The 27561-nt window shown below is 50.4% G+C and overlaps 1 protein-coding gene across 1 annotated transcript in view; it reads left to right on the top strand.

Annotated features, from left to right (window-relative positions):
* The window catches only part of ASTN2 (astrotactin 2), a 400925-nt gene that overhangs the window by 57742 nt on the left and 315622 nt on the right, over positions 1-27561 (top strand). The window contains exon 2 of the mRNA XM_054393630.1: positions 10338-10525. Coding sequence (XP_054249605.1) covers positions 10338-10525 — 188 coding nt within the window. The remainder of the gene's footprint in view (positions 1-10337; positions 10526-27561) is intronic.

Here is a 27561-nt window from a genome sequence, read left to right as displayed (position 1 = left end):
CATGGCACTGCAACCTGGCACCATTGTAGGCATTTCCCTGGATCCCACACATGTGTCGGTACCCTCCACACATCCTGGGGGTGTTGGAAGGACCTGGCCACCCCTAAGAGCTTCACTGTCATTTCATCAGGTGAAGCACTTTTATTGCAGGACATGGCTAGCACAGCTGCATCTCCTCTTGCACTTGCTGGAGAGGGGGACCCTGCCTGTGCCAACCCGAGGTGCTGCTGGTGCTTGTGAGGACATTGCTGCTTCAGGCTTTGGTCTCTGCCACTTTGCTGCTTCTAATCTCTGACAAATTGCTCCTTACCCACTTCTAAATGGGGGAAAATTATTTTTGCCCACAGGCTCCAAGAAGCCATAATAAATTTGGTTGCTTTTATTATTTTTGGCTTTTAATGTCTCCTCATCTTAGGATGCCACTTCCTGAGCCCCCCAGCGACTCCTCTCTGCTCTTAGATCAGCTGCTTTGAGTCCAGTTCATTTCAGTGTGAGTCAGTCCAGAGAGGGGTGAGGATCTTCTCAGCTACAGCTGAGGAAGCCCTTTTGCTTCTGGAAGCCTGATGGCTTGCAGCCTGCCAGCACAGCCTTTTGCAATGTGAGCAATGGGAAGCTCAGGGGAGACCTTATTGCCCTCTGCACGTACCTGAAAGGAAGTTTTAGCATGGCCAACGTTGGCCTTTTCTCCCAAATAACTAATGACAGGACAAGAAGAAATGGCCTCAAGTTGTGCCAGAGGAGGTTTAGGTTGAATATTGGGAAACATTTCTTCACTGAAAGAGTGGTCGGACATTGGAAGAGGCTGCCCAGGGAGGTGGTGGAGTCACCATCCCTGGAGAGGTGTTCAAAAAACAAGTAGATGTGGCACTTCAGGACATGGATTAGGGGGCATAGAGGTGGGGTGGAGAAGGTTGGACTTGATGATCTCAGAGGTCTTTTTCAACTTTCATAATTCTGTGATTCTACCTGTGAGCATTCAAAGGAGAAAAAGCAAACAGCTCCTGAGTATGCTCAGGATACATCAACAGCCCACACTTGCACTTTGGAGGGACCACATCTCTGTCATCAGGAGGAGACCGCTCCCAGTAATCCCTCCTCTCCCTTCATGTCAAGATCCCCTTGCTGGAGCAAACCAGTAGCAAGAGGCATTGCTCACACTGTAAATGGAGTCAGCCCTTTGGCTCGTGCTGCAGGACAGCCTGTGCAAGACCTGGAAGCTACTGAACTGAGGCTTGTGCCTCTCTCACCTCCAAAGAGGATAAAGGAGAAGGTTTCCTGGAGCAGTAAAAGAACAAAATGAGAGGAATATCAGGGCTGCTTAATTGCAGTCGTCCGCCCAGCATCACTTCAAAGGTCTGCACTGAGAAGCATCTCCTTGTCCAATTAAAAATTCTACTTTTAGGAGCAAGAGCACTAACTCAGCTTTGAGATAGAGATCAGAAGCTCTTCCACAGAGGCAAACAGGCCATGGGACAGCACAGGAGTATCAAGAGACAGGGCTCTGGTTGTGCTAAAGCCATCTTAATTCAGGGACAGTCACTCACAGGAGAGGAGGATTTCCAGCATTCCACACCCTGCAGCAAACCTTTCCAAAAGGGCTCAGGAGAGGAGGTTATATCACCCAGCCCACAGCACAGCCCTGATGGGAATGCCACTGGGCCCCCACTGCTACAACTCCCACAGGCTACATCACATTAGGCAAGCAGGGAAAAAAACCTCCAAGGTCAATCTGTCTCCCGATTTTTTTCCCCTGCGCACACATTTTTGCATGGGATGTTTAAAAGGATCACAGAGAACATTTCTGGGGAGTTCTGAGATATAGGCAATTTTTTGGATTTTAGCCTAGACTGAAGATAAGCCTGTTTCATTTTCAAAAGGTCTCTTCCAAAAGTAGAGACTTCAATTTAACATTCATTTCACAATTTTAAGCAAACCCAGCAGCGAAGCAGTTTCTGACGGCAGCTGATGTGCCAAGCCTGGGTACCATTTCCCATGCATCTATAAATACCTGTGTGCTCTTCACCTCTGCAGCCCATGCTGCAGGAAACCTGCCCAGTCCTACTCCCACCATTGCCAGGACATCATAAGCTTTCATAGAATGGAAGAGATTGGAAGGAACCTCTGGAGATATCTAATCCAAGCAGCCTGCTAAAGCGGGTTTGCCTAGAGCAGGTTGCACGGAAATGTGTTCAGGCAGGTTTTGAAAGTCTCCTGATAAGGAAACTTCACAACCTCTCTGGGCAGCCTTCTCCAGGACTCCAAGCATCCTCTAAGTACAGGAGTTTTTCCTTAGGTTCAAGTGAAATCTCCTGTGTTCCAGTTTGTAGCCTTTGCCCCTTGTCCTTCCGTGGAGCACCACTGAAAAAACCCCACCCCCATCCTTTTGCCCTCCACCCTGTAGCTATTGATGGTCATTGAAAAGATCTCCTCTCAGTCTGGTCTTTTCCAGGCTAAACAGCCCCAGGTTTCTCAGCTCTCAGCATCAGACAGATGCTCCAGGCCCCTCACCATCCCTGTGGCTCTGCATTAGACTCTCTCCAGTAGTTCCTCTTGAACTGTGGAGCCCAGGACTGGATACAATACTTCAGATGCAGCCTTTTCAATCAGATCTACTGCTTACAAAGGGAAAAAAAAAGAAAAAAAAAAAGAAAAAGCCTTTTCAAGCTTTGTTAGCTGCTGAATTCTTCAGTATCCATACAGAGGGAAGTTTCTTGGCCTCATACACTTGATACAGATATCAGCCTGCCTGTGTTTCCCTGGACACGCATTGCCACTCCGCTATCTCCACGGTAGTTCCAGCAGTGATAGCCCATCTCTCAGGAAGGATGCAATAGTCTGCAGCAAGATTGCCCCATTATCAGAGCTTTCAAATGCTTGTGGAGCAAATTAAGGGCATTTCTGCACCAAGCCAGAATGAGATACAGTTAAGTTTTTTCAATCAGCAGCAATGGAAAAGCACTTGTAGTCTATAGTCTGTTTAAAATCTCAGCCTCTAGCCGAAGGACAGCTCTCAGGTGGGATTCAGATACTGCTTGGTGGCTGAAGAGCCAAAGTGGAACAGCCAAATGGACCTCAAAACAGCTGCCCTGCCACCTTCCTACCTGCTCACGTCACCACAAAAAACAGCACAAGAGGGATTGTGAGGATTCTCCTCCTCCACAGTGGTCAGGCAGACACCTTCTCCTGACATCCAAAGCCCACAGGCAGCTGCATTTCTCCATCTCCACCTGCTCTCCATCCTCAGCAAAGGATGAGTCTGATTCCCTGCAACACCAACCAGCAGAGCTGCATCCTCATGGACTTGCCTCCATCTTCTTCATACCTGCTTCTTACTCCTTCCTCCTTCACACCTCATCTCCTTCTTCACATCTCTCATCATGCAGGCCAGCTGAGCCTAGAGACAGCCCCACCTCCATCACAGCCCCATCAACCTTCAACATCACCTACCCATGGGCTGAACTGTCCTGTGAGGACAGACTGAGAGAGTTGGGGCTGTTCAGTCTGGAGAAGAGGAGGCTCAAAGGAGACCTTATTGTGGCCTCCCAGTATCTGAAGGGGGCTCCAAGAAAGCTGGGGAGGGACTTTTTAGGATGTCAGGTAGGAATAGGACTAGGGGGAATGGAGCAAAAGTAGAAGTGGATAGATTCAGATTGGATGTTAGGAAGAAGTTTTGCACCATGAGGGTGGTGAGACGCTGGCACAGGTTGTCCAGGGAGATGGTGGAAGCCTCATCCCTGGAGGTGTTTGCAGCCAGGCTGGATGTGGCTGTGAGCAACCTGCTGTAGTGTGAGGTGTCCCTGCCCATGGCAGGGGGGTTGAAACTGGCTGAGCCTTGAGGTCCCTTCCAACCCTAACAATTCTATGATTCTATGATAACTTACAAACAGGGCACACAGAGCACTTTCTCCTTTGCTGCCCTTCCTCAAGCTTTGGGTTTTGTAAAACTGAGATTTCCACATTTCCAACAAGCAATCCAAACAAAACCCTTCCTGGGGCTCAGCACCCAACCTGGGCTGGTGCCCATCTGGTTACTCCCAGAGGACAAGGTAAAGGGAGGCAGGGCACAGCAGCAACCACAGCAAGATCCTTTCTGACTGATTCTCTATTTCTCTTTTTCCCTTCGCTGTTGCCACAATCCCTATGTACAAACATTTCATTGAAGTCTTCAACTCCCATTACAATCAAACTTAAAAGCAAAAAAAGGCCTAAATGCATTTGGTTGGGAACCAAGACGATTCCCATAAAAGCAGATTATGCTGACATGATGAATATAAAATGAAACAGCAGATATTAAAGTTGGAGGATTGTTACTCCATGCCTTCAGGCTCCTGGCTGTCCTACCCACCCCCACTTCTCTCCTTTGCACCCCCTCCCAGTCTGTTCTGCTGAAGGCAAAGAGCAGGCAGAGATAACCATTTCACCCCTGCCTTCTCCAGGGCAGGCTGCCAGGCTGGAAATATTCCTCTTCTTCCCCCTGCTTCCCCCCAGCCTTATGCAATATTTCAACATTCATCAGTTACTGGGGAGGCTGCAGGCCTGCCTTATCTGCCATGGTGTTTTACAAAGCCTGTTTTGTATTTAATTGGCTTGTTCTTGCTAATCTGCCATGATTATTGTAGTTTTATTTAATTCTTGAAGGTCATTATTAAAATAAGCTGGTTTGCTGCTGGCACTTCATCCCTGCAGGGCTCCCCACCCCCAGATTACCAAATCCTCCTTGTTCTTCCCCTCTGCTCCCCAGTGCTGCTCAGTCCCTGGGACCGCCTGGACACCTTTACTATGAGGACCAAATCCTTGGTGTGATGGGTGAGAAGCCTGTGAGTAATTTCCAGTGCCTGGATCCAGGCTTCTCCTGCTTCTCTCCTCACCTCTTGCTTCATCCCAGCAGGATCTGCAACCCTGCAGACAGACTTCATCAGCTCACCTGCACAACTCATTGTTTTAAGCTGTTGGCAGAAAAGAATCACAGAATCATAGAATTGTTTTGGTTGGAAAAGCTCTCCAAGATCATTGACTCCAACCATCAACCCAACACCACCATGGCCATTAAGCCCTGTCCTCAAGTGCCATGGCCACATGTTTCTTGAACACCTCCAGGGACAGGGACTCCACCACCTCCCTGGGCAGCCTGTTCTGATGCCTGACCACTCTTGCAGGGAAGAAATGTTTCCTAACATCCAACCTAAACCTCCCCTGGCATGGTTTCAGGACATTTCCTCTTGTCCTATCACCTGATGCAAGGGAGAAGAGACCAACCCCCACCTCATTCCAGCCTCCTTTCAGGGAGTTATAGAGCACCATGAAGTCTCTCCTCAGCCGTCTCTTCTCCAGACTGAACCACCCCAGTTCCCTGTTCCTTGTAAGAAGCTAGAGATCTCTCCAGCTTTCCTTTTCCAGCAGGCTCAGAATCACACTCCCCTCTCACACACAAAGCCAACAGTGCCAGCTGCATCCTCCTCTTCTCACCCATGTGTCCCCCCTAACCCTGCAGCCCCATTTCTCCTGCCACCAGTCTGGGGGCTCTGCTGAATGAACGTTCTCCAGAGGCACCAGCCTCCAGTGAAGTGTTATTTTATAGGTTCTTTGGTGCTAGCTACCACTTATGCTAATAAAGCAAATGTATGCAGAAAGTCATAAACACAGAGCTCTCCCCGGTGCCCTTGCCAGCACAGCACTGCTCCCTGCAGAATAGATGATCAGGCTCTGTGCAGACTGGCTCCAAAACACCTCTGCTAATGGGGCTTCCCCCATGCTCCATGTTCTGCCCTAACAGTTCTAAGGGTTTGGGTCTTTTGGTGGCAGTGAGGTGGGGACTTTTATCCCAATCATTAGCTCACTTCATTACTTTCTTTCTCCCCCTTCCCCTCTGCTCGTTCTTTAACATCTTCCTTCCCTTCTACACTGACTCCCCTGCTCGCCCCACAGTGCTCCCCAGGGCTGCACACAAACACAGCTGCAGATCATAAAACGTTAAGAGAGAAGCTCAGAAGTTTAAGAAGGGTGGGAAAAAAGATGACAAGCACCCTCTGATCATCTCCTTTCAAAGCTCCTGTCTGTGAGGAACACAGCATTGTACCTGCAGGGCATTTCAGGGGTGGCTTCCGTGCTCTGCCTGTCTCCTGGGACACGCTGTGTGTCCAGGGATGGTGCTGGATGGAGGAGAGCTTCGGGGAGCCTTGATCTAGGAGTGGTCTATGGGGCACCCCACCAACATTGTGGGCAGGCTGGGGCACTCTCTCTGCATCTCATTTGCTCTGTCAGTGGCATCAAGTGTCCGACACTGGATGGGGGAATGGGATTTGCAGAAAAGTGGGTCTGGCTGCTTTTAAGCTTTGCTCAAACTGCCTGGAAGAAAGAAGGAGCAGCCAGGTATTGGGTATGCTCCTGGGACTGGCCACTTCAACATTTGATAAGAGCTGAGCTGCCCTTGTAGGGTCCCTGATGATCAGAGCCATGTAACTGAAGGTGAGGGCAGCTCCCAAGCTCAACAGGAACCCAAAAAATGAGAAAGCCTCCTCAGCTGGGATGGAGAACCTGCCTCTCCCTATGGCCACTCTGGAGAGGCACAGGGGTGAGAGCAGCCCCAGGATTTATTCCAGTTAATGTCAGCAAGAGTAAACTCAGCCAGGCCATTTGGATTCTTCCTGTCCTCCTACCATCTTTATTCATAAACATGGTTTGGGGTTTGTTGTTTTTAAAGAAAATGGTTTAGGTAGATGTAATTATTGTGAAATGCAGCAATGCAGTAGGGGTTCACAGGATCACAGGATGTCAGGGGTTGGAAGGGACTCAAAGAGATCATTGAATCCAAACCCCCTGCCAGAGCAGGACCAGCTCAGGTCACAGAGGAAGGCATCCAGACAGGCCTTGGAAGTCTCCAGAGCAGGAGACTCCACAACCTCTCTGGGCAGCCTGTTCCAGTGCTCTGTGACCCTCACAGTACTGAAGTTCTCCCTTGTGTTGAGGTGGAACCTCCTGTGCTGCAGTTTACATCCATTGCTCCTTGTCCTATCACAGGGAGCAAGTGAGCAGAGCCTGTCCCTGTCCCCTCCCTCCTGACCCCCAGCCCTCAGACATTTATAAACATTTATTAAATCCCCTCTAAGTCTTCTCTTTTCCAGACTAAAGAGCTCCTCAGCTTCTCCTCATCAGGCAGTGCTCCAGTCCCCTAATCATCCTCGTAGCCCTCTACTGGACCCTCTCCAGCAGATCCCTGTCTTTCCTAAACTAGGGAGCCCAAAACTGAACACAGTACTCAAGATGAGGTCTCACCAGGGTTGGTTTCTTCTCCCAAGGGAAAAGTGACAGGACAAGAGGAAACAGCATTAAGGTGCATCAGGGGAGGTTTGGGTTGGATATTAGGAAAAAAACCTTCCCTCCAAAGGGTTGTCAAGCCCTGGAAGAGGCTGTCCCAGGCAGAGGTGGAGTCCTGATTCCTGCCCCTGAGGGCTTTTAAATCTGAGATGCTGAGGGACATGATATAGTGGTGACCTGGCAGTGCAGGGGTAATGGTTGGAATTGATGATCTTAAAGATCTTGGTGGTCCAAGAGATGAGATGGGGCAAGCAGGGCAGACAGTTAACTCTTCCATGGCTTAGCCCCTGGAAACACCAAGCCAAACAGAGGGTTAGGCTGCTCCAGCACAGCTCTTTCACTCCTGACTCTGGAGCCCTCTGTGCCATCCCTACATCCCTCCAGCTTTTCTAATCGCAGGCTTTAGGGGCTCCATATCCATCAGGTATTGATTTGCCTGCACTGCCTGCAGCTCACGGGCTGGTTCCACGCTCCTTAAAGCAGCTCAGCACACGTCCCTGCTCTTCCAGCTGCTTTGATTGCAATTCAGCCCCTAGTACATTACCCTTATTTATAATGCCAGGGCTTCAGCACGGCGCCTCAGGCGCTCCAAAATTATTACAGGGCCCTTTTGACTTTCAATTCCCTTCCATTCAATTCCATTTTTATTTGTCAGCAGAGACTCCCACTGCCCAGCGCTGGAAGCCAGCTGTGCGCAGGCCTGGGCACGTTAAGCCGGTCCTATGGGAATTATCCACGCACGGTCAGCTCAGTGGGAATGAGAAATCCAGGTCTGGAAGAGCAGGTAGCAAAATGCTCGTAGGGGCAGCTGCTCTGGAGAGATGACACATCCAGGCTTGCAGCAGCACCCATGGGGGCATGGGTGCCGCCCTTCCACAGTGCCATCCACCCACCTGAGGTAGCCATAGTTACAAAGAAAGGTGAAGGAAAGTGACTTTACAGAACCACTGTGGTTGGCAAAGACCTTGAAGGTCATCAGGTCCAACCAGTATCTAACCCTAGGAGGGCCACCACTGCACCATATCCATCAGCACCATACCTAGATGGCTTTTAAATACATCTAGGGGTGGCGATTCAACCACTTGCATGAGCATCCTGTACCTGTCTTTGAGACCCCTTTTGGATTATCTTTAGCATCTTTAAGCACAGAATCACCTGGTTGGAAAAGAGCTTAAGATTATCAAGTCCAACCATACCACAACACGTCCCTGGGTACAACTATCAGACCGTGACCCTGTGCTCCTCATCCAAATGTCTTTTAAACACTTCCAGGGATCTTAACTCCACCACTGCCCTGGGTAGCTTGTTCCAGTGCCAGGTGACTCTTTCAGTGAAGACATTTTTCCTAATATCCAACCTAAAGCTCCCCTGGTGCAACTTGAGGCCATTTCTTCTTGTCCTATCACTTGTTACCTGGGAGAAGGGGCCAGCCCCCACCTTTCTCCAACCTCCTTTGCACCTTAACCTGGGAGAGATCCTGCACAGTTATCTGTCCCAGCACCCAGAGAGATTCCATCAGCCCAGGATGCAGTGCCAGCCTCCTGTTTGCCAAGCAACACTGGGTTTCTGCAGGAAAAAGGGAAAGGGAAAAGAAAGGAAAAGGGAAAGGGAAAAAGGAAAAAAAAAAGAAGAAACATATAAAAAGAAAGGGAAAGAGAATGGAAAAGGGAAAAAGAAAAAAGAAAAAAAGGAAAGAAGCACAGCAAGGGCTTTGCAAGAGCAGCCTGTTGCTCCCAGATGGTGCCAGACCCCTCCTAAAGCAGGACAGGCCACCAAAAAAATAAAAAAGGTAGTGGAAGGAGAAATATTTTGGCTTGCTTTGTGCTAGTGTTTTGTTGTTGTTGTTTGGATTTGGCTGCTAAGTTGCCAAATCTGTTCTTTGCAGGGATCCGTTTCCAGGCTGACAGGCAGCTGTGGAGCTGTCAGAGCTCCTGCTGCTGCTGGGACCTGCAGCTGAGGCTTGGAGCTGCTGGCTCTGCTGGGGCTGCAGGTCTGGCAGGCCTTTTGGTTACATGGTGCTTGGGTTGTCCAAGCCCTCAATTACTCCAGTGTGATGCCTTCGGTCAGGGGAAGCTGCTGCTGCTGCAGCAGGGATGCTGTAATCCCAGCTTCCAGGGTGTTCAGGCTGTAAATTGGGATTCTTTGGGAAGTAAAAGTGACAGAAGGCTGCAGAAGGCTGGCAGACATGCAACCCCCAGATCAGTAGATGTTTATTAAGCCTGGTGGTCACCTCTTCTTGCTTGTGCTCCTTAGTCTGTGCTGGGAATATTCCCCCAGTTGAACATAGCTCACAACCTGGTTCTGTTGTAAATGCCAGCAGGCTATGGACTGATGTCTGCTGGGGATCTTCTCAATACCAGGGGTCAACAGGATGGGGCCAGACACTTCAGTGGTGTCCAGTGACAGGACAAAAGGTAATGAATGCAAACTGAAACCCAGGGACCGTGAGGAAAACCTTCTTTGGTGTGAGGATGCTGGAGCCTTGGAGCAGACTGCCCAGAGAGGTTGTGGAGTCTCCTCTGGAGAGATTCCAAACCTGCCTGGACATTGGGATTCTGGGCAACCTGCTTTAGCAGGGAGGTTGGACCAGGTGATATTCAGAGGAAGGAACCCCCCACCGTGCTGGGATTCTGGGTTTTGATTTGCTTGACACCAAGTGTCCTCCCTGTGCTGAGGAGCAAACTTGCCTCGGGCTTGCTTGCAGATCTCTGGGGGCTTCTTCCAGCCTTTTTGCTGGGAGAGCTACAGGAAATTAAAGGCATCTTGTGCAGCATGTTATCTACTGTTGTTGCCTTTCTAATCTGAAATTCCCAAGGCACCTTGTAACCCCTTGTATTGTATTCGGGAAGATGAGTGTTACCCTTTGCACGTGCTGGGAAATAGCAGACCGGTGCTCAAGCTCATCCTGTAGGTCAGAAACAGGAGGGATAAGACTCAGGAGTCCTGATTCCCAGCATTGCTAGGAACACTACCTTTTAGCATCCTGGAGAAAGCTGACCCTCAGTTGTGTTTTGTCCCTGCAGAGATGTCAGGGACCGTGGCTGACATTTCTCTGGTGCACTGGAAGCAGCAGTGGCTGGAGAACGGAACCCTCTACTTCCACGTCTCCATGAGCAGTGCTGAGCAGCTCTCCCGGGCCACCCCTCCCAGCCTGCAGGAGCCTTCAGAGATCGTGGAGGAGCAGATGCACATTCTTCATATCTCAGTCATGGTGAGTCAAAGCTGCCAATGGTGTCAGAGGGGGCAGAGGACCCTCTGTGAGGGGACGGTGCTGACAGCCCTGTTGTGGTGGGAGGGTGGCGATAAGGAGCAAGGTGGTGAGTCCAGCCTGCAGATGTCTCTGTCCCTTCTTGGTTGTGCCTCCAGAGAGGGAGAGAGGTGTTTGAAAGGGCCAGGAGAACAAAAGTGTTTGGGCTTTTAAGAAAATGAAATTAAATTTAAAATCAGACGGTAGGGAAGAAGCTGGTGGGAGAGTGGCAAGCAAGGTTGTGGTTCCCCCACCTGCTGAGATGTGTTAGTGGAGGATTGCTCCTTAGACTTATGTTTGGGCATTACAAAGGTGAGGTTTGGGGCAGGATCATTTCTTCCCAAAGCTTTCTGAAACTTTGTTGTACTCTCTTGCCTGCCTGAAGTCAGAAGATGATCCAGCTGCTTCAAATGCCTTGGATGTTGTGTGACTTTCTATTACCAGATTGTGTGTGTGTGCTCTGATGCCTTTTCAGATGATTATTTCAGTATCTTATGAGGTGGTTACCTGACTATTTGGATGTGGTTCATCATTCCCCTGTGCTTTAGAGCTCCATCTGTAAAATGGGACTGAATGTGTTGTCCCTTAATTCCCTTTGAGACAAAGTATTACACCAATAAAGGTAGAAAAGAATCATAGAATGCCAAGTTGGAAGGGACCCCAAGAATCATCTGATCCAACCTTTCCAAGTAACAGCATAGTTGAAATGACCTGGCCCAGCACCCTGTCAAGCTGAGTCTTAAAGCTGAGATGATTCCAAGGGAAGTTAGTTACTCCAAGAGAAGTTAGGCTGTATATGTGCATGTCACTATATTTGCCCAAAGTCTTTTGTGGGATTTGGGCTCCCATTGCAGCAACTCTCTGCAAAAGATGAATCCCTTCATCTCTTGAAATTTATTTATCATCTCCATGGCTTCTGTCCTTCATTTTGGAAGGAGGAGCAGAGACCATGGCTGCTCAAAGCCTTTATTTTCCATTTAAACAAGCAGTTATTTAACTTATAACTTAAACCTGGGGTTTTTTTCTTAGTGTCTCAGCCCCTCTCTGTGGGGCTTTAGATTGGGCACTGAGTGCAGGTGAAAAAGGAGAGAGGCTTTGCATGAAGGCTGTTGAGCAAGACAAGATGCAGTATGACAGCAGGATGGCAGAAGGTAGAGGGATGGGGGACAGCAGCTTTTAATGGGTTGTGTAGGGAATGTTTCATGTCCTGCCTAAAATGTCAGATTGATGGAGCATTGGAGGGGGAAAGGGTAAAACTGGTGTCCTTGGAAAATGACCCTGAAAAAATAAGTGAGAGACAGAGCAAGGAATGAAGGCAGCAAACCCCAAGGCTGGGGTGTGAAGAACAGCATGGCAGCATCTGTGGCTTTGTCATGAGAGTTAGCTCCTGCTCTGAGCTTCTCCTGCCCTTCTGCAGAAGCAAAGGGAAGACAGGAGAGAAACAGAAATTCCTCCTGCACAGGATGAGCTCTAATTCCACTTTCTTTATAAATCCTGATACTCCTTGCCATGGGAGCTGAGGCTCTAGGCAGGAATGTGGTTCCAAGATGGAGTCTGGGTTGGATGTGTCCCTGGGGAGGCAGAAGCCCTGAGTGTTTCTTCCCTGTGTCAGGATTGCATCACAGACTTGAAACTTTGCCCAGTTAATTTTTCTGGGGGAGAAGATTCATTAACTTTTCTGGTGAACCCAAGCCAAGTTTGGAGTTACTAGCAGAAGATAAATGTGTGTTTTATTGTTTGGGTTTGTTTTTTTTTTTTTTCCCTCAAGACCACATGGAGTTGTGAAGCTAAAGCAGAATAAGGCAAAACTCTTTTTTTCCTTGGATGAACTATTCCATCAGAGTCCCCAGGCTCTGCTGAAGTTGCTTTCTCATTCCTTTACTTTCCTCCTTGACCCCAGCAAAATCCCATCCCAGTGAGCCCCCATCACTGGAGCCTTCCTGACTCCCCAGTTTCCTGGCCATGCTGTTCTCAGCAGCTGCTGGATCCCAGTGTGGAGGGCTGTGTGGTACCCCACTCCTGTCCTCCTTTGCACTCACCATGCCCACATCCCTTCTCCTGCCTCAAGATGTGGCTGGGCATCCCTGTGTCCTCCTTCTCACCTCATCAAATACTTTCCTTCTGCTCCTGCCATGAAGCCTGGTGTATTCTGCTTTCTATAAACTAAACCATGGTTCCTGCTGCACAGGAGGAGTTGCAGCCCAGCCAGCACTGCCTTGGCATGCAGGGGCTGTGTGCCCTCTTCATCATCAGCCCAGCATCTCGCTGCGGGGGACAGGAGGTGACACGGCAAAGTGCTTCTTTCCATCTCCTTTAAGTGGCTCTAACACCTACTTTTTACCTGTCTCCTCCTCCTCAAGCTGAGTTCCAGAGAGCTGGAGAAGCTTTGCTGGGGGGAATCTCGCTGATGCCACACGTGGGGAAAGGCTTTATTGGACAGTGAGGTGCCTCCAAGCTGAGCTCCCTCTGATGGGAACGCTGCTTTGGGTTTCTGTAGGTGTTTATGACTTGGCTGGTTGCTCCTGCTCTGCCTTGACAGCCAAGACCCCCTCTGTGCTGCGTGGGGACTCTTGGTGGAGGTGTAAATCCTGGCTTTACTCCTCCTTTCAGTCATTCCAGCTATTGGTGTGGTGGCTTTCTGGGTTGAGATGGATTTGTCTCCAGTACAGCAGGAAAGAGGCTATCAGTGTCCATGACCCTGTGCCCCTGGGGCCACCATCTGCCCCTGCAAAAGCACTGCTTGACTGTGACCCTCTTCACACCTCCCTTCCCAAGCTCAAGGGTATCTTTGACAGCCAAATAATTCTTCATTTTTATGTGGGATTTTTTTTTCCCCTTTCCTCACTGTTTTTTTCTTAATCTCTCCCCAGTGAGACATAACATTAATTACTGCAGTTAAGGGAATTCAGTCTCCATTACTGTCTGCCACCCCTTTCCTCTTGGCTTGAGTGTCTGAAATTTGTCTCCCAAATGAAAAGAAGAGAGAAAGGGGGGGAGGAAACAAAAAAAAGGGCAACAAATATGCTAATGCTAGATTTTATTTATTTACCTTTTTTTTTTTCTTTTTGCACAGTGTCAAGCAGAAAGGAATCAATATTTTTGTCATTACGCCTGTTGTGTTTTTTCCCCCATAATCTTAGCTGTCATTTGGGTTTAATTGTGTTGTTTCCCCTTGTGTGGAAGTAAATCTTATCTGTTTTGGATTAAAATTCAATGAAGGTCACAGCAGCTCGAAAAACTTACCAGGCTGCAGCAATTAATGTTCATTTGGCTTTGATAAATTGGAATGTTCCCCACAATAGGACTGGAGTGGATTTCAGAAGCAATAATTCTTCCATTAACTCAATGATTCCCCGTGTGATGGAGCATCTTGTCACTGCTCTGTTTGTCATCTGTCACTTCAAGGATCTGGGCATATGCCTGATATGATTTATCATGATTATTGGTGCTGCTTGTGTCAAAACATTTTAAACCACTAATTATTCCAACCTTGTAAATTGCTGAGTTTAACAAAACATGAGAGATTTATCTTTCTGGTGTTCCTCACCAGCTTGTGGCCTTAGTTAATTGTTGCTCTGCATCGTGGTGAATTCACACCCAGGGCCACTTGCAGAAGTGTTTGCTGGAGCTGGAGGTTTAGCTGTGGGCATCTGGGGAAGTGGAGGGGTGGGGCAGGTAGGTTTTATCTCTGCATTGACTCACCTCATAGAATCATAGAATGGTAGGGGTTGGAAGGGACCACCAGAGATTGAGTCCAACCCCCTTGCTAAAGGATTACCCAGGAAAACACATCCAGGTGGGTCTTGAAAGTCTCCAGAGGAGACTCCATAACCTCTTTGGGCTGCTCCAGTGCTGCAGCACCCTCAGAGTAAAGATTTCCCTAATGTTGTGGTGGAATTTCACAGTATCACACTACAGTAGAGGTTGGAAGGGACCTCAGGAGATCATCAAGCCCAACCCCCCTGCCAGAGCAGGATCACTTAGGTAGTCTGCACAGGAATGCATCCAGGTGGGTTTGGAAAGTCTCCAGAGGAGGAGACTCCACAAACTCTTTGGGCAGCTTGTTCCAGGGCTCTGTCACCCTCACTGGAAAGAAGTTTCTCCTTATGTTGAGGTGAAACCTTCTATGTTCAAGCTTGAGCCTGTTGTTTCTTGTATTATTATTGTACACCACTGAAAAGATCTTGGCCCCCTCCACTTGACACTCACCCCTGAGATATTGATACAGATTGATGAGATCCCCTCTCAGTCTTCTTTTCTCCAGACTAAACAGCCCCAGGGCTCTCAGTCTCTCTTCATAGAGGAGATGCTCAAGTCCCCAAATCATCCTCACGGCTCTCCCTTGGATTCTCTCCAGCAGGTCTCTGTCCCTCTTGAACTGGGGAGCCCAAAAGTGGATGCAGTGTGGAGCCATCATACCCAGCAGCTCCTCCTGGCCCTGTGGGTACCTGGGATGCTGGTTTGGGAGGGGGAAGCAAAGCCACATCCCATCCTGCTGGTGAAGGGAAGGGTTTTTCTCCCTCAAACCTGTGTGAGTGATGCTGGGAAAAGCCCTGTCTGGGGGGGGGTCAGAGCTGGGACCGTGCTGGTGTGTGTAAAGGAGCTATGTGCTGCCCCTGCTCCAGCTGCAGCAGAAACAAGATGGGCTTTTTTTTGAGAGCAGTAACAAGCACAAGCCTTGTTTCATCTCATACCAGTGCCCTGCAAGGGAATGTTTCAGTGTCTGGAATAAAAGGTGACCAGACCTCATCAAGCTGCTTGTTGTTTATATTAGTATTTTTTATTTTTAATACCTACATTCTGCTGGCTGTTACTGGCAGTAGACAAGTTAGTTGCTGGTTTCTAGGTCTCCCAGTGGATTTTTTTGTTTAGCTCTTATTTATACCAGTTTCCTTTTTTCTTCTTGCTTTCATGCATCCTGATGTTTCCCTAATGATCAGCCAGCAGTGCTGTGTTCCATCAGCCTCTGAGCTGGGTATAAAATGTGCTCCTAAATGTTTCACTCTGATTTAGCAGCCTGCTCTGAGGGTCCTGTGGGTCCTATGCACTGTGCAGGTGGGTCCTGGCTGCTGTGGTTCCTCTTGACTGCATCAGGCTGGGGCAACTATTCAGTTTCTTAAGCACTGTAGGAGTATCCAAGAACAAGGGAGGTTTTGGAAGCTGCTGCTGTCTCCTTGCTGAAACTGCCATTACCCAGCAGGGGCCATGGCATTTCTGTGGTCAGACACTGGAAGAGGCTGCTCAGGGAGGTGGTGGAGTCAGCATCCCTGCAGGTGTTCAAGAACTGTGTGGCCATGGCACTTTGGGACAGGGTTTAATGGCCATGGTGGTGTTGGGTTGATGATTGGACTTGATGATCTTGGAGGCTAAATTGATTCTGTGATCCTTCAGCTCCAGTGTTCCCCTCTGCTTTGGCAATCATTTGAGTGGTGCCTCGTTTTCCTGCCCAACATTATTTTATCCTTCTCGTTGCCATGAATTTATGTCCCTCCTGACCATGTGCTTGGAGCTTGCACAGTGCTGTGTCCTGTGGGATGGTTGCCTGGGTGCTCCAGGGGATACAAAATGTTGTTTGAGCCTCACTCTGAATCCTTGCAGTGTGTCTTGCTGATGGCAGCATTGGAGGTCTTGTCAAGCAGCTCAATTGGGGCAAAAAAAGTGGTGTAACATGAGTAATGAGATAGTGAAGAAGGCACAGCATCTGTGTCATCATTTCTGCAACAGGAGGTCAACCAGATTCATAAAACATTCACTTCCAGCTTGTGATATGTTTAGAAATTAATTAAGGTAGGGAGAGAATTGCTGCTGCTGCAGATTTCCTATCTGAAAGGTATTAAAAAGCTAAATTGATCTCCAATGAGCTGTTTTTATTCAAAATAAAACCAAGAAGAATCCCCCAAAATCTGCAGTGTGTCCCCGTGGAAGAACTGCATCCCCACTCCTTACATGTGGGGAAAGGAAAAGGAGTTGCCCACGCCAGCATGATGGACTGAGCATCCCCAGACCCCCGAGAGGTGGGTGGGAGCCCAGGCTCTGTGCTGATGACAGACTGAGCTGTTGGCACCTTGCCCAGAGCAGTGTCCCATCAGCAGTCCTCCCCAGTTTGTTGATGGTGTTCCTAAGCTCTTCCCTGAGCTGCTTTGGTGTGACCAAAGGGGCTTGTGGGACCTTTGCTGGGTCTAGTTCCCAGTGCAGTGGGGCTGAGTGCTGACAGACTGTTGGTTCAGGGGCTGGAGCTCAGCACAGCTGGAAGCTGAACTTCAACATGATAACCTTTAACTGCCCAGCACTGTCTGGAGCAGCTTGGAGACAGTGGTGAAGTCCTGAACCACTGCATGGGTGGGGGGCAAAGCTAGCATAAAACTTCCCATTCCTCTCATCTGCTCTTCCCCAGGACTGTTCAGCCCCAAGCTGCATTTCCATAATGTGTCATTAACCAACTTCTTGTAGGCTGGGAGAAACAACCTCTTCCATTCACCTCCCTCCTCTTCTCCACTCTTCTCCTTTGCAGAGATGATAGAAGCCAAGCACTAAATGTGGTTAACGATGTGCTCTTATATTTGGGGAATTCATTTTAGGGGGATTTGCCTTTAAAGTGTCACTTTTGTGTCAATGACACTTGTCATGTTAATAATTTCTCACTAATCTCTCCCTGTTTCCTACCTTGGCTCCTGTGAATACAGGAGACAGACACTTTATAACTTTCTCTGGAGCAGAGCTTTCCCCCCCACTGTGTTAAACTATCTAACTGGAGTGCTTGATTTGCAAGGCTGAATGAATATTCTTAGTTCATCTGAACTGAGCAGCAAACTGACTTTCTTCTGTCATCCCCAGAGCAATCAAAGTTGGTAATGGGGTGGGGGGTGTGGGGGGGAAAGCAGCCATATGAAGAGTTTGGGAGGGGTTTGCTGTTTGCAGATGGCATCAGCTGTGTGGGAGGGAGCTGCAGCCTTAGAAAGTTGCCATATTCACCATGCTGAGAAAAGAGAATGGCTGGAGGGGAAAAAGTAAGAGCTGATGTTGGAAAGGTGGCTGGTGGAGTCAGGGAGTGCTAGAGCTGGGAAGGGGATGCTGAAGTGGTGAGGAGTTGGTGTTCTCCTTAATACCAGGTGATAGAACGAGAGGAAGTGGCTTACAGGGGAGGTTTAGGTTGGATATTAGGAAACATTTCTTTCCTGCAAGAGTGGTCAGGTATTGGAACAGGCTGCCTAGGTAGGTGGTGAAGTCACCATCCCTGGAGGGTTTCAGGAAATGTGTAGACGTGGCACTTTGGGACATGGTTTAATGACCATGGTGGTGTGGGGGGTTGATGGTTGAACTCACTGACCTTAGAGGTCTTTTCCATCAGAAACAATGTTTCTAGGAAAAAACTACAAGAGGGAGGGTTTGGAAGGGGGTGAGGAGCTTGGAAGCAGTGTTGGCTCACGGCCAAGGTGGGACACACAGCAGGATGTGGTGGCTGTCTGCCCTCACCCCCGCGCTGGGTCCCTCCATGCTGCTGCCAACAGCAAGCCAGGTTATTTTTAATCCTGTGGCACACTGGGCTGTGCAGGGACTTTGCTGATTTCAGATCCTTGTCTTGAACTTGTTCCCTTTCTCCCTTCTCCTGGCTCTTCCCCTTCCCACCATCTGGCTGGGAGGAACACTTGTGCCTCGGCACCGCAGGGCGTAGCTGGTGCCTGACCTTTTCTCTGTGCTGATTCTCTCAGGCTGGGTGAAGCAGATGGAAGTCTCAGGCTTCCTTGGGGTAGCTGTGCCTTGGCTTATGGTGTGCAGAGGGGTTGGAGAAGAAAAAGCATCTTTGTCTTGAATAGGTCAGGTCTCACCAAGCTGCTAAGCTCCTGGAGAGCGATTCCACATGGGAGCCCCACGCTACTCCTGGGTGTAAAGTGCTTGCGGGGGGATTGAAATGTTGACGTAAGCATGGAAATGGTTTGCAGCTACCAGCCAAGATCTAACAGCTTTAAAGCGCCAGGCTCCAAGCTCCACATGGCATTAAAATTGTCACGAAACTTTAATCCAGGAAAACTCCAGTGGCAGCTGAGTTCTCTGGGAGGTGCAGTTGTGGCTGCAGGATAGCTGGTCCCTGACTCCAATGTGCCTGTTTGTGATGGAAAGGGTTTTCCTGTGGTGCAGACCTTGGGGGATTGGGATGCTGGCAGGGTGTAGGGTGATGTCTTCTGTCTGGGAAACACCCAGCACACCTCTTACCTCCCTACACAAGGAGCATCGGCTCCATCTTTCTGCCCATACAACACAGGCTTTGATCCTGGGAATGTCCAGAGAAATGCAGCTGGTGAGGGGGTCTAGAGAACAAGTTAGGGAGCTGGGGTTGTTTAGTCTGGAGATAAGGAGGCTGAGGAGTGACCTCATTGCTCTCTACAACTCCCAAAAAGGAGGTTGGAGTGAGGTCGGGGTTGATCTCTTCTCTCTACTATCACATGATGGAACAAGAGGAAACGGCCTGAAATGGTTGGAGATTGGGACAAAATTCTTTCCTGCAAGAGTGGTCAGGGATTGGAACAGGCTGCCCAGGGAGGTGGTGGAGTCACCATCCCTGGAGGTGTTCAAGAAAAGTGGGGCCATGGCACTTTGGGACAGGGTTTTACGGCCACGGGTGGTCTTAGGTTGGCAGATGGACTTGATGATCTTAGAGGCCTTTTGCAATCAAAACAGTTCTATGTGGGGAGCAGGCACTGGGTGGTGTTCCTCATCCTGGGGTTTGCTTTCTCTATTTCAGCTCCAAGGGAGAGCCTGTGTGCTTGAGGGCTGGGCTGGTCTTACATTTCCCTTCAAACCTTGTGTTACCTGCAGATCTGGCTCCTCTCAGTGATTATTCCTGTTGGAGTGCAAGTTAGAAATGTTTGCATCAGTGAAGATGTTGTCAGTGTCAGGTGTTGGCTCATGGAAAGGTGAACTGTGATGAACCTGATGCAGAACAGCTTAAAGGTGGTTTGAAAGATTTTTTTTTTTTTTTTTACATGACAGCACCACAAAAAGACTGAATTTTCATTTGCGGGGCAAATCCTGGAGCTGGGAGTTCAGTGTTGATGACAAGATGAAATGCAGTATCCTATTTGTCCCCAGAAATAGGATTTTTGCTTTCAGTTTGGGCTTTTTTTTTTTTTCTCCTCCCCCATTTAAAAATAAATTGGACTTAGTTTCACAAGGCAACATCACACTGTGAAAAGGCAGAGCTCTTTTTGTTCAGGGAGGTGTCAGAATGAAATATTTCTCCTCCTCAACACTTGCCATATCCTCCCCAAACCCACTGATGCTTTAGTTTCAGCTGATGTGAAAATGTCTGAGCAGATAAACCATTCCTTGAAGACCTTGCCAAGCTCTTCATGGAATAACTGTGCCTGAAGCAGAGGAAATGATGTGGTGCTCTCAGGGAAGGTGCTGTGGATCTGATGGTCACTCATGAAACATCTCCAGTGCCTGGCCCTGGGGAAGGAGATGCTGAAGCATCTGCAGGATGAAGCAGTGAGGGTGGTAAGACATGGCAACAGGTTGCCCAGGGAGGTTATGGGTTCCCCCTCCCTGGGGAGGGACTTTTGACAAGGGCTTGTAGTGATAGGGTGAGGAGGAATGGATTGAAGCTTGAGGAGATTTAGACTGGAGATTAGGAAGAAATTCTTTCCAGTGAGGGTGGTGAGACCCTGGAACAGGTTGCCCAGGGAGGTTTTGGATGTCCCCTCCCTGGAGGTGTTCAAGATTAGGTTGGATGAGGCCTTGAGCAACCTGGGCTGGTGGGAGGTGTCTCTGCCTGTGGCAGGAGGGGTTGGAACTAGATGATTTTCGAGGTCCCTTCCAACCCAACCCATTCTATGAATCTATGAGCTAGGGGGAAGAAGCTCATCCCAACGTGATTCTCTCCGATCGTCACAAGGCTGCTAACAGAGCGCAGGACTTTAGGTGCTTGTCTGCCTCTTGCTGCTGTAGGAAGTTGGGCAAAATTCCCACTGGCTTAATTGGGAGCAACATCAGGGCAAGTGTGGTTATTTTTACCTGTCACTGCTCCCACACCTCCTCTTCCCTCCCATCCCCATCCCCCTGGACAGGAGGAGCGAGCTCCCTTTCAGCCTTCAAAAGGTCTCTGCCAGCTCCGAGCAGCAGCTTTGTGTTCAGGATGTTCAAAGGAAAAGGGGGGAGGAGGGGAAGGCCAACTCATTGTGCTTATTTTTAAAACCCAATTATCTAAAACTGCAGGAAAATAATTATTTGTGAAGAGAGCTGTTCAGACTGGCTGGGCTTTGCCCTGAATGGGAGCTGCTGGGGTACAGGCTGGATTCCTTATGGCAGTGGCTGGAGTGGGAGCAATCAGAGGCATCAGTCTCAGCTCTGCTGGGAAATGCTGGGTTTTCAGGGGGGTGGCATTCAAGTTGTTGTGTTGCTCTTTATGCAACAGGGAAAGTGGTTGTTTTCCCTTCTAGCTTCCTTCTTTCTAGCTTATTAGGGCAGGAGAGCCCACTTATTTATTTTGGTTTTCTTTTGTTTGGATGGGGAGGCAAAAGAAAACCTGCCTGCAGGAGGAATGGAAGCAAAGCAGCTGATGCTTTAGCACTGTCAGATATCTTTCCTCCCCTTCCCAGAGGTATATCTGTTTAGAAACTCATTGCCAGCCACCCCTCAGGCAAGCTTGAGCTCTCCTGCTCTCCTGGGCATGGTTTTCCTCACTGCACCAAACTCCTGAGCTCAGGGTGGTGCCAGCAGTGATTGCTGGGAGAGCAGAGAACAGCCCCAGTGTGGAGTTTGCTGCTGCTTTTGCAAATGTTGGAGCCATTTGGGAGCTTTCTTCTGCAGAGGGGGGTGCTGGGCTGGGTTTGATAAGGCAGAAGAAAAGGGGCAGGCAGCCCTGTCTGGGTGCTGCTAGCTGCAGTGGCACAGCAGCCATCAGCAGTGTGGCATTGCAGCAGGGGAAGTGATGGGATGGAGGGTGCTGGTTAATGCCCCAAACGGAGTCTCTGTCATGATTAAGCTGCAGGTTTTGCTTGGCCTTTCCTGGAAATCCATCATTATTCATGCCAGCACTGGGCCTGTCAGGCTCACTCTGCTCCAGAAATTAATGATTTGAACTCACTGACCGGCTCCTGTGCTGGGTTGCAGCTCAGTGAGGCGGGAAGAGGGCTCTGTGGGGTGCCAGCAGAGCAGGGTACCAGAGACCTGATCCCACACTGCATCCCAGGGATGGCTGGGACCTTGGCATGGTGAGGGCAGGACAGCTACTTCTTCCACCAGCCTTCCTTGTGGTGGGTGCTTGGGATGTGTAGCTGTTTAGAATCATAGAATCGACCAGGTTGGAAGAGACCTCCAAGATCATCCAGTCCAACCTATCCCCCAGCCCTATCCAATCAACCAGACCATGGCACTAAGTGCCTCATCCAGGCTTTTCTTGAACATCTCCAGGGATGGAGACTCCACCACCTCCCTGGGCAGCACATCCCAATGGCAAATCTCTCTCTGTGAAGAACTTCCTCCTAACACCCAGCCTAGACCTCCCCTGGCACAACTTGAGACTGTGTCCTCTTGTTCTGCTGCTGGGTGCCTGGGAGAAGAGACCAACCCCCACCTGGCTACAACCTCCCTTCAGGTAGTTGTAGACAGCAATGAGGTCTGCCCTGAGCCTCCTCTTCTCCAGGCTAAACACCCCCAGCTCCCTCAGCCTCTCCTCACAGGGCTTGTGTTCAATTACTAAAGCTGGAAAAGCCCTCTAGGATCATCAAGTCCAACTGTCAACCCAACACCACCATGGCCATTAAACCATATCCCATGGTGCCATGGCCACACATCTCTTGAACACCTCCAGGGATGCTGACTCCACCTCCTCCCTGGGCAGCCTGTTCCATTGCCTGGCCAAGGGACAGTTTTGATGCTCTTCCCCCACCCTCTCAGGACCCTGTGGGTTCAGGTGTGTTTGCAACCCCCTCAGAAAATGGTCCTTCAGCTGTGTGCAGCCTCATGCAGTTGGGTGCTGCCAGGGGATGGATACTGGGTTGCTGGTTTTGGTGAGTGCCATGGGGATGGGGTGGTGGCTGCCAGCCATCCAGGGTGTGAGATTAGGTAAGGAAGAGGCTCATTTGCTAACTGCAAACAAAAGCAGTGACTGCTGCAGGGGTTACAGAAGCAAAGAGAAAGGAAACAATGGCTCCAGGTGTGTGAAATGATGGCTTGGATCAGTGCTGAGAGTTCCTCTTGCCCTGCAGCATTCAGCCAGCAGGCTGTAAGCTGCCTGTCAGCTGGGTGGCTGAGGATCCAGGTATCAAGCAGGGTTTGTGTCCTTAGGCTGAGGTCATGGGAGGGAATGTGGATGTGGTCATGCTCTCCCTGCTTGGGAAAGTGCTAGCTGCCTGTGAAAGCTTTTCTGCCCTCCTTGCATGTCCTGCAAGCTGGGGCTGGGGCTGGGGCTGTCACTGCCTGCAGCTTCCAGACTCTGGGGGTGACACAGCCAGCTGGTGACTGGTCCTGTTTCTCACCAAACATCTTGAGAATTGGTGATCTGGGCATGCAGGTTGGGCATGGGCATCCTGGTTAGGCTGACAGACCTTAGCTCCTTCTTTGAGGGATACCTTGACCATTTGTCAAGGTCAAGGCATCCTCAGTACCAGTTTAGGGCCACCCTTTCCCATATCCACCTGGGATGCTCATCACTTGTGCTAGGATGAATGGTGCAGCACTAACTGTAGTGTGGAGACGTTTCCAACTCCCCTCTCCCTCTCTGCATACTTGAACTGTCTCTGCCACACAGACAGGTCCATCCTCCAGCTGCCTGGGGGTGAGGAGGAGGAAGAGAAGTCATCCAGGGTGACCTGGTAGCTGCTGCATAGTCCTGGGAACTGAGGAATAACCTCAGCAAACCCGAGGAGTGAAGTGACCTCATTCTTTTTGACCCTGTGCCCCCTGGAAGGGAGGCATGAGCTGGGCTGTCTGCTGGCCTGTTTCCCCTGTCCCCTCCATGGCAGGGAGCTGGGGCTTTGTGTGAGCACATCCACAGCCTGTGAGTGGTCTACAGGGGTGGCTGAGGCTGGGCTTTGGCAGAGACATGGGCATGGACAGATTTTTTTCAAACACTGCTTTGGATTTGGATACTCCAGTCCCTGTAGAGCCCACCCTGGACCTTGTACCCCTCCCTAGCTGCTAGCCCCAGTATCCTGCACCACCTGGCAGAGCCCTCCCTGAGGAGTCTGAGGATGAGGTGTTCCCATGGGCTGGAAGTGCCCTCCCCAGCCCCTTGAAGGGTGCATGGCCTTGCCTCTGTGCACCCCAGCTGGCCTTGGCTGTGTGGCTGGAGCTGCATGGCAGGAGCTGCATGGCAGGAGGTAGTCCTGGGTGGAGATGACTCATGTTGGCTTTGGCTCCTTTGTGCTCCACAGGCTGCTATAACACCAAGATCCTGGTTTTAACAGAGCAGACCTTGGTGGAGGAAGCACTCTGTGTGTGTGTGAGCAGGCTGCTCTGCTCCCAGGGCTGGCTGAGGCTTTGCAGGCATTGCATGGGGCAGCTGAGCCTGTAGAGGTCCATGGTGCTCAGCCTGCCAAGGTGATGCACACCAGAGCAGTTTGAATGGTAAAGCCATGTGCTCTCTGTCTCTTTGCCAATCAGTTTCAAGTCCCCACCATGCCTTGCCTGTTGTGAGGGTGTCTCTGCTGACATGCCACCTCCCAGTGTGTTCCCTTTCCAATGCTGGGTTGCTTTCCCATCACTTGTTCTGCTGCAGACACATGGCTGAGGGCCATGTGTCCCTCCTCAGGTAAATCCACGCTGGGGTGGGTTTGTAGGTGCTGCCCTGCAGTTGGAAATAGTCACCTGGACTAGGGGTGGGGGTCTGTGTGCTTGTGCTGCACTCCAGTTACCTCTGGGATGGCTGGCTGGGGTTGTTCCCTTGTTCTCATGATTGGTCTCCTTCCTTTCATCTCCTTTGGGGAAAAAAAGAAAAAAAAAAAGAAATAGGCAATTCCGCATTGGACTCATCCTGTTGGACTCATTCTGTCCTTCCCTGGGAAGCTGCTGCTCCCAAACAGAGGGTTTTGCCCTTGGTGCCCTGTGGGTGCTGGTGAACTCCTTCCTGCTGCAGCATCCTCAGCAGAGTGGTCACCTCCATAGGAACCACTGTGTATGCCAGGGAGGAGGGAGGAGTCTTCCCACCACCCTGCCTCTTGGAAATTTTGAGGCAAAATCCCTCTATTTCATCCCATACACTCAAGCCAGTCTGCAGAGCTGTGCACCCAGCACTGCTTATCTCTGTGGGCTCACTGGGGTGAGCGTGGTGGCTCCTCAGGAGGTGGAGGTCCTGCTTTTGGGGACTCTGTACAGCAGTGTGGGGTGCAGGAGGGCTGTGCAAGATGCAGCCTCTCCCTCCTGCCTGTAAAGGAGGCTGTGGGAGCCTGTGCTGGCTGGAGAATGTGGGAAGGGTAATGGCTTTGTCCTGGCCACTGAACAAAGCCTTGCTCTGCTCACCTCCTGCCATGGTTCCATCCCCTCAGCTCTGCCATGTTTCCCTTAGCAAAACAAGTAGTGTGGTTTGTTTGCTTTCCTTTTTAAATGGCCACTTTTCACTTTTCTCCTGCTCTTCCTCCTTGGCATGCAGGTCAGTGGGGGGAGGGAGCCTTCAGCCAAGCTCTCCATCACATGGCCCTTGTTTCTTGTGTGTTATTTTTTCCCCACTGCTGCCCTTGCCAAGGGAAGGGCATTGTATAGCTGCTGAGACTGGCAGGGGCAGTAATGCTGCCTGCCAATAGCCTGGATGTCTGAAAAGGCTTAGGAAATCCAAGCTCTAAATGAGCTCCCAAAGCTTCTCCTTCCCTTTCTCTGGGTAGAACACCCTGCAGAGCAAGCCCAGCTCTCCTTTTGTCACCAGGCTCCCTGGCAAGCTGCTGGCTCTGCAGCAGTGCTGGGGGGGGGGTTGCCAGCAAGCACAGTGTGACAGTCCCATGGGGACCCCCAGAAGATCCTCAGCACAGCACGGCTCAAGCTGGAGCACCCCAGGGAGAGGTGGGGGGAAAATTTCTGGCATCTCTTTTCCCAACCTCTGCCACCCCTTTGCTCCTGCCTTGTGTAAGTGCTTTGCAGCGCTGGCTTGGCAAGCACCTTGGAGCTCTTGGCTGTGGTGCTGAAGAGAGCAGAAGGGGAAGTGTGGAGCTGATGGATGGCTGCCGAAAGCCTCCCCGGGGAGGTGGGAGGCCCAGCCTGCATTTGCCCCAAGGATGCTGCTGAGAGCATCCAAGGTTGTGGCACCACTGGCAGCACACATGGCTGGGACAGCTGGGGCCAGATGAGGCTGGAGGAGAGGAGCAGGAGCCATGCTGGCTGTGGAGCTGGTAGAGGAGGGGGCAACCTGTGCTGTGTCCAGCTGTCCCACCCCCAGGACCTCATTTCTGCCCTTGCCAGCCAGTGGGTGAGGGTGGCAGCCTCTCTGGGCTCTGTCTCAGCAGGATGGCTGCAGGACAAGTTCCTTGCCAGAGCCCCTGGTGAGAGGTGGGTTTGCAGCAGCTGAGCTTGGCTTGGCAGCAGGGCTATGTTGTGGGGACTCTGGGCTCTTTAGCCCGGAAAAGAGGAGGCTGAGAGGGGATCTTATCAATGCTGATCAGTATGTGAAGGGTGGAGGTCATGAGGGTGGGGCTGGGCTCTTTTCAGTGGTGCCCAGTGATAGAACAAGGGTCAACAAGTACAAACACAGGAGGTTCCACCTCAACGTGGGGAGAAACTTCTTTACTGTGAGGGTGCTGGAGCCCTGGAGCAGGCTGCCCGGACAGGTTGTGGAGTCTCCTCTGGAGACTTCAAAAACTCACCTGGATGTGTTCCTGTGCAACCTGATCTAGAGGTACCTGCTTTAGCAGAGAGATTGGACTAGATGATCTCCAGAGGTCCCTTCCAACCCCCACCATGCTTTGATTCTATTATTTTCTTCTCTCTTCAAGAGAGAAATGGAAAGGCTTAGCTTTATCTTTCCTGCAAATTCAGTCTTCAGCTCTGCAAGTGCCTGGTGGTTCAGTACCCCACTGACCCTCCAGCTTGCACCACTGAATACAAATTCATCTCTAAATGTCTCTGAACACCTCCCTGTAGGTAGCTTTGGGTGCTCAGGTGCTGGGAGCGGAGCAGACATCACATCCAAAATGCTCTCCTAACCCCCAACTACCCCAGAAAAGGTTGTGCCCTGGGGCTCTCAGCATCTTGCCTGGCTTTGCCTGTGGGTGAGGAAAAGGTGATCTCCCCCCTGGAGGGCTGAGCATCACCAGGACGTGTTGCTGCAGCTGAGTGAGGGAGGCTGTGAGGCCAGGCTTCTGCCAGCCCTCGGAGGTGCCACCTACGTGGCAGAGAAGTGTGAGCTCTGCAGAGCAGCCTCGGGCACCTGCCTGCTTCAGCCTAGCAGTGGGTACCTTGGGAAATAGCAGAGGAAAATTCCACTTCTAGAGGCATGGAGCTGGGGGTTTTGTATCATTTTTATTTCTAAAAGGCTCTGTCAAAGCTGCTGCTCGCTCTGCCCCTCCCCGCGCTGTGCAGCCAGCTCTGAAGCAGAAGTGATCTTTCCTGCCAGTGCAATGATTAGCCTTCCTGCTAATGACCCACAAGCAGTGTCCAAAATAAATGAGCCCAACCTGCTCATCTTATTAGCCAAATGATGGCAAAGAAAGAGGAAATATCTGGAAAAAAAAAAAAAAAACTGCTTAGGCAGCTGGAATTGGGAAGCGTGGTGGTGGTGTTGAAGTGTGGAGAGGAGCCATATGGCTTCAAAAAGCTGCTCCTCTGCTGGAGCTTAGGGAGCCCCTGGGTTATTGGGGGGGGGGGGGTTCTACACTTCCTCTACTCTTCCATTTGTGTGGTCACCTTGTGGGGCTGGAGCTGTATCTGTCCACAAGCTCTGCTGGTTCTAAGAGCTGAGAAGCTGGGGACAGGCTGTCTTCATTGTCTGGATTCTGGCTTTCCATGTCCTTTAGATGATTGGCAGCAGCACAGGGATGTTGATCAGGAGGGCAGCTAATGTGGGAACCAATACTAAA

The sequence above is a fragment of the Indicator indicator genome, chromosome 28 (genome assembly GCF_027791375.1).
Source record: "Indicator indicator isolate 239-I01 chromosome 28, UM_Iind_1.1, whole genome shotgun sequence".
NCBI lineage: Eukaryota > Metazoa > Chordata > Aves > Piciformes > Indicatoridae > Indicator > Indicator indicator.
Note: the sequence above shows the minus strand (reverse complement) of the source record. Positions and strands in the feature narration are given on the sequence as shown.